General features: G+C 45.7%; 1 protein-coding gene across 1 annotated transcript; it reads left to right on the top strand.

Annotated features, from left to right (window-relative positions):
- Positions 1–3,020: 3,020 nt before the first annotated feature.
- foxl1 (forkhead box L1) lies at positions 3,021–4,199 on the top strand (the record flags this gene model as incomplete). Its single annotated transcript, XM_084171076.1, has 1 exon — positions 3,021–4,199. One exon carries the CDS (start codon positions 3,021–3,023, stop codon positions 4,197–4,199), a length of 1,179 nt encoding a protein of 392 aa, XP_084027202.1.
- Between the last annotated feature and the right edge of the window lie 2,778 nt (positions 4,200–6,977).

Raw genomic sequence — 6,977 nt, 5'->3', positions numbered from 1 at the left:
TGTGAGCGAGAGGCACCCCCAATAAATTTTTAGGGGGGGGCACATGGCATGGACGACGGGGCTGCTGGAGGCAGATAAAGGGCGAGTTTGTGGACATGGAGAGAAGGCCACCAGGTTACGGGGGCCATTGGTCATTAGAGGGAAGGAAAGTGTAGAGGCACGGCGAGAGGTACTGAAGTGTGTTACCAGTCCGGTCCGGCCCGTTCCTGATCCCCGTACAAGGCCAGTGGTGTGTGTTCCCAGTGCGGTCCGGCCTGTTCCTGTCCCTCGCACCAAGCCTGTGATGCACGTCGCCAGCCCGGCCCGGCCTGTTCCTGCCCCTCGCACCAAGCCTGTGATGCACGTCGCCAGCCCGGCCCGGCCTGTTCCTGCTCCCCACACCAAGCCTATGGTGCGCGTCGCCAGCCCGGCCCGGCCTGTTCCTGCTCGCCGCACCAAGCCTATGGTGCGCGTCGTCAGCCCGGTCCGGCCCATTCCTGCTCCCCGCACCAAGCCAATGGTGCACGTCGTCAGCCCGGTCCGGCCTGTTCCTGCTCCCCGCACCAAGCCTGTGGTGCGCGTCGCCAGCCCGGTCCGGCCCATTCCTGCTCCCCGCACCAAGCCTGTGGTGCGCATCGTCAGCCCGGTCCGGCCTGTTCCTGCTCCCCGCACCAAGCCAGTGGTGCGCTTCGTCAGCCCAGTTCGGCCCGTCCCTGCTCCCCGCACCAAGCCAATGGTGCGCGTCGTCAGCCCGGTCCGGCCCGTCCCTGCTCCCCGCACCAAGCCTGTGGTGTGCGTCGTCAGTCCGGCACAGCCCGTGCCCGTTTCACCGGTGCCTGGTCAGGTACCGGTCAGCTGCTCCACACCGGAGCCTAAGCAATCCGCTCCACCGATGTCCAGTCCAGCTCCAGCCAGCGGGACCAGACCAGGGGCACTACGGGGGGGTTGTTAGAGGGTGGTGGTCACGCCCGGAGCCGGATCCGCCTCCGAGGAGGAATGCCCACCCGGCCCCTCCCCTGTTCGGTTTATGTTGGCGCGGTCGCAGTCCGCGCCTTTGGGGGGGGTACTGTCACGCCCTGGCTCTAGGGACTCTTTTATGTTGAGCCAGGGTGTGTAGTGTCTATGTTTTGTGTTCTATGTTTAGTTTCTAGTTCATGTGTTTTCTATGTTGGCCGGGGTGGTTCTCAATCAGAGGCAACGTGAATCAGCTGTTGCTTGTTGTCTCTGATTGGGAACCATAATTAGGCAGCCTATTGTGCACTTGTGTTTCGTGGGATCTTGTTCCGTGTTGGTTTGTTTGTTAACCGAGGACTTCACGTTTCGTTTTGTTAGTTGTGTAAGTACTCTAATAAAAGATGTACGCATTCCACGCTGCGCCTTGGTCTACTCCTTTTGACGATCGTGACACAGGCTCTAGTTTTGTCGCACCTGGACTACTGTTCAGTTGTGTGGTCAGGTGCCACAAAGAGAGACCTTGGAAAATTACAATTGGTTTAGAACAGGGCAGCACGGCTGGCTCTTAATTTCACACGGAGAGCTAACATTAATAATGTGCTTGTAAATCTCTCATGGCTCAAAATGGAAAAGAGATTGACTTCATCACTACTTGGTTTTTGTAAGAAGTGTTGACATGCTGAATGCAGCGAGGTGTCTGTTTAAACTACTAGCACACAGCTCGGACACCCATGCATACCCCACGACATGCCACCAAAGGTCTCTTCACAATCCCCAAGTCAAGGACAGACTATGGGAGGCGCACAATGCTACATAGAGCCATGGCTACATGGAACTCTATTCCACATCAGGTAACTGATGCAAGCAGTTGAATCAGATTTAAAAAAAATACCTTATGGAACAGCTGGGACTGTGAAGAGACACACAGGCACAGACACACACACACGTACACATGGATGTTGTATTGTAAATATGCGATGGTGGAGTAGTGGCCTGAGGGAACACACTAAATGTATTGGGTAAAGTTTTATGAAATGTAATGTCATGTAATATTTTAAATTGTATACAACTGCCTTAATGTTGCAGGACCCCAGGAAGAATAGCTGCTGCCTTGGCAGGGATCCTTAATAAATATACAGTCATTTTTTAGATACTTGAGGATGATTTGGACACGATTTGGCACAGAAAGAGGGACCTTACATCAAAACCTCACCATAGTGAGGATATTAATAGAGAGATGTCCAATACCATTTGGTTTCAATATTTTATTATTATTTATTATTAAAAAATATATTTTGGGGGGGAGGTCTTGGGAAAAATGCCCCTTTTCTAAAAACATTTAATTAAATAACTAAAAAAGTGTAAACTGTAGCCACTTATATCCCTTCCTAGTTTGTTTGTTTAAGCATGACCATCATCCACATAGGCCTACCAAAATGTTGACCAAACTTTGCTTTTTTTGTGTCAGCAATTGGACACTGGGGTAGTTGCCCACGTTACCCTACATGTAATCAGTTACTCGACAGCAACCTTGTAAACCAATGTGTCATTTTGTAATTTGGGTGAACTATCCCTTTAAAAGAAAATGGTTGAAGTTATTTTCCTTTTATACACTTTGTTTTTATTTCAAGTAACCCACAGCAACTCCCAGAAAGAACTCGGCCGTGTTTGCTTGTTCTCTCTGTGTGAGCAACTTTCAGCGTCAAGGGTGGACATGATATTTCAAACATCAGATCAGTGCGTTTATGTATTGGGTGCCCGGAAATTTTTCCAAATAAACACAGCTTGATTCAACTTGGGTGGGCAGACTTATCAACAGACTAATTCTATAAACAAATGTGGGAATAACCAAGAACACCATTGGCTGGTAGGCCTACGCAGGGGACACGCGGGGAGAGAGCTGGGGCTTTCGGCAATGAAATTGTAATTAATGTGGGTGGGCTGAGAACACAACGAGTGTTTATGATAGACAATTTTTTAACATTTTTTGACTCATGTGGCAGAGAAACTGTGGGAGCCCGTCATTCCAAGAGCAGTTTTCTCCACGAGCTGAAGTTCCTTGGGAAGCAGATAGCGCTCCATGCATCATGAGCCTGTACCACAGTCGAGTGCTTGGAGTGCCACCCTCGGCACTCAATCTCTCCAATTCGTCACTGATTTACTTGTATGGAGGCGACGGCGGTACCATTCTTCCCGCTTTGGGCATCCTCCCAACTCCGCAGGAACCTCTGCAAAAACCTCCTTACAGCTACATTGCACTTATCGCTATGGCCATCAAGAGCGCACCAGACAAGCAAGCAACGCTGAGCGGCATTTACCAGTTCATAATGGACCGCTTCCCCTTTTACCATGATAACAAGCAGGGATGGCAGAACTCAATACGCCACAACCTCTCTCTAAACGACTGTTTCATCAAGGTACCGAGAGAGAAGGGCCGGCCCGGGAAAGGCAGCTACTGGACTTTGGACACCAAGTGTCTGGACATGTTCGAGAACGGGAACTATAGACGGAGGAAGAGAAAACTAAAGGGCCAAGAGACCGCAGAGTCCAAAACTACTCACAAGAGGAAAAGGGGTCCGGTTTCCTCGACCCCGTCAGGATCTAAACTTCCAGCTGATGCTCACCTGAGGAGGATGGGTAGGCCTATGTCAGCTGGAGATTGGACGGAGGTGGAACAACATCATAGACATTATGAGCAACGTAGTTCAGATTTAAAACATGTTCTTGGTGAGTTCAACAATGTTGGGATGCAGCAAAGTGGGTCTGTCCATGGCCCAAAATTAAATGTGCAGAATCAAATCCAAATTGAATCCATTCAGGACATGTATGGCACACAATCCACTGACGCGCGCAGCGGTCCAAGGTGCATACCAGTTCAGGAGCACAGGATCTGGTTGGACACAGCGCATCTGTCAGGAGCGTCTTCTCTCCATGGGAGTGAAGCAGACAGCAGTAGACTAGCCTTTGATGGGAGGGAGAATGGGCCTCCTATTTTGTCCGGTTGCACGGAGAACTTGAACTCATCTATGCTGTGTAGAACAATAGAAATTATACCCACTGTCCCTAGCAGAGCAACGGACAAATCCAAAGGTTTTAGCATAGACAGTATCTTATCAAAAAAGGGAAACCAAATGCACAAAAGCAGCGTTGGTGTAACAGCAGAGACATGCTTGGACCCCCAAAGTCATCCATTCAAGCTGATGGGATTCCCGCTTTGCCCTTACTTATCGCTCACGTGCCCTGAGAAAGTTCTACATTTTAAATAGGCAGAGTGATATGCAAAACAAAATAGGGAACATCGGAATAATAATATAATGGGAACGTCTGAAAAATAAATAAAATATATTGCAAGATATTACGCGCGAATGTCACCATTTTGGTACCTGGGGAAGAGAGAACATGACTTCGACAATTATCTTTTTCAGGAGCCAATAAAGACTGTGATTAAAATATGATTGTGATTGTGGTTATTATAGGCTAACTTCTCTTCCGAAGTGCAGCTGCGCATAAAATACCATTGCAGTTGCAGTCCCTCTTTCAGTTGATTTATCGTCATGAGAGAACAGTTAATAAAAGCCCAAGAGTCTACGGATGTTGTTTTAGTAAATGTAAATGTTTAGGAAAACTATGGTTTAAATGTAGGAGCTCTGAGCTTGTCATCTGAGTGCCTGCCATTTGACTGTTGTGTGTTATATTCTGTGCTGCTTCTCAGATGTTGAATTTAGATGTTAAAGTGGAAATCGTTTTTTAAAGGTAGCTGAAAAAAACGTATGTTATTATTAATATAATAATTATTTCTATTTTTTCATCTTGAATGTAATATAAAAGCGTAATAAACTAAAAGAATACATTGCATGTCAGCTTGATTTTATTCCATGAAAATTGACATAAGTAAATTGAAAACAAAGGACAGTACAAAGTAACACATTCAATCTTAGCCAATTAAACTTAAAGATCATTATAGTCATGTATTCTTCATTATAAACTGGGTGGTTTGAGCCCTGAATGCTGATTTGCTGAAAGCCGTGGTATATCAGACCATTTACCACAGGTCAGATATGACAAAACAGTTATTTTTACTGCTCTAATTACATTGGTAACCAGTTTATAATAGCAATAAGACACCTCAGGTGTTTGTGGTATATTTCCAATATACCACGGCTAAGGGCTGTATCCAGGCACTCCGCGTTGCGTCATGCAGTGTTATATTGGCCATAAACCACACCCCCTCGGGCCTTATTGCTTAAATATAGCCCTGCAGCTGGTTTTCAATGTTCTTCCTCATATACAGATTTACACTATGGAATAATAAACCAAAAACATTTTGAATAACCCTGCACTACATACTACATCAGGATTAGAGCTATGGGCACCAGTAAACATGCATTTATTTTTCAGTTTAACAAATTCCCCATTGCAAAAAGTGCTGTTAACACAAATACTGAATCAATCAGAGCATTGTCATCTGTTCCCTTGAGGCCACATGTGATTTACAGTGAATGAAAGTTGTTATGGTATTGAACTGTAAAGTTTCATACTGTATAAATAAGCATTGGTTTTGTAGGGGTTTCTATGATACCTGCATGAAATCAGAGAATTATTGACAACATAATAATGAAATATCTGACAAAAAAACTTACATTTATACTCATTTACATTTACATTTACGTCATTTAGCAGACGCTCTTATCCAGAGCGACTTACAAATTGGTCCTCTGAAACCCTCACTGTAGACCTTGAGAGTGCAAATTAGGAATGCCTGTGGAAATAAATAAACTTACCCACATTTGAGGAGAGGAACTCACAATCACAAGAATTTCCTGTGTATAGGATTATTTTGGTCAGATGTGTAAATAAAACATCATGCTGAAAACCTCAGAGGAGAAAAATAGTTTTCATTCCCTAGACTGCTCAGCTCAAACGGTCATCAGCATATTTAGTCTTGAGCTCTATGGACAAATTCTGTAGGACTTTCTGTAAGACACTGTGGCTCTGCTAAACTGACGATCCTCAACAAACAAGAACTACAGTGAGGGAAAAAAGTATTTGATCCCCTGGTGATTTTGTACGTTTGCCCACTGACAAAGACATGATCAGTCTATAATTTTAATGTTAGATTTATTTGGACCGTGAGAGACAGAATAACAATAAAAGAATCCAGAAAAACGCATGTCAAAAATGTTATAAATTGATTTGCATTTTAATGAGGGAAATAAGTATTTGACCCCTCTGCAAAACATGACTTAGTACTTGGTGGCAAAACCCTTGTTGGCAATCACAGAGGTCAGACGTTTCTTGTAGTTGGCCACCAGGTTTGCACACATCTCAGGAGGGATTTTGTCCCACTCCTCTTTGCAGATATTCTCCAAGTCATTAAGGTTTCAAGGCTGACGTTTGGCAACTCAAACTTTCAGCTCCCTCCACAGATTTTCTATGGGATTAAGGTCTGGAGACTGGCTAGGCCACTCCAGGACCTTAATGTGCTTCTTCTTGAGCCACTCCTTTGTTGCCTTGGCCGTGTGTTTTGGATCATTGTTATGCTGGAATACCCATCCACGACCCATTTTCAATGCCCTGGCTGAGGGAAGGAGGTTCTCACCCAAGATTTGATGGTACATGGCCCCGTCCATCGTCCCTTTGATGCGGTGAAGTTGTCCTGGCCCCTTAGCAGAAAAACACCCCCAAAGCATAATGTTTCCACCTCCATGTTTGATGGTGGGGATGGTGTTATTGGGGTCATAGGCAGCATTCCTCCTCCTCCAAACACGGCGAGTTGAGTTGATGCCAAAGAGCTCGATTTTGGTCTCATCTGACCACAACACTTTCACCCAGTTCTCCTCTGAATCATTCAGATGTTCATTGGCAAACTTCAGACGGGCCTGTATATGTGCTTTCTTGAGCAGGGGGATCTTGCGGGCGCTGCAGGATTTCAGTCCTTCACGGCGTAGTGTGTTACCAATTATTTTCTTGGTGACTATGGTCCCAGCTGCCTTGACATCATTGACAAGATCCTCCCGTGTAGTTCTGGGCTGATTCCTCACCGT

Source organism: Coregonus lavaretus (genome assembly GCF_964263955.1).
Source record: "Coregonus lavaretus genome assembly, chromosome: 11".
In the NCBI taxonomy this organism is placed as follows: Eukaryota; Metazoa; Chordata; class Actinopteri; order Salmoniformes; family Salmonidae; genus Coregonus; species Coregonus lavaretus.
The sequence above is the reverse complement of the archived record's forward strand: the minus strand, read 5'-3'. Positions and strand labels throughout refer to the sequence as shown.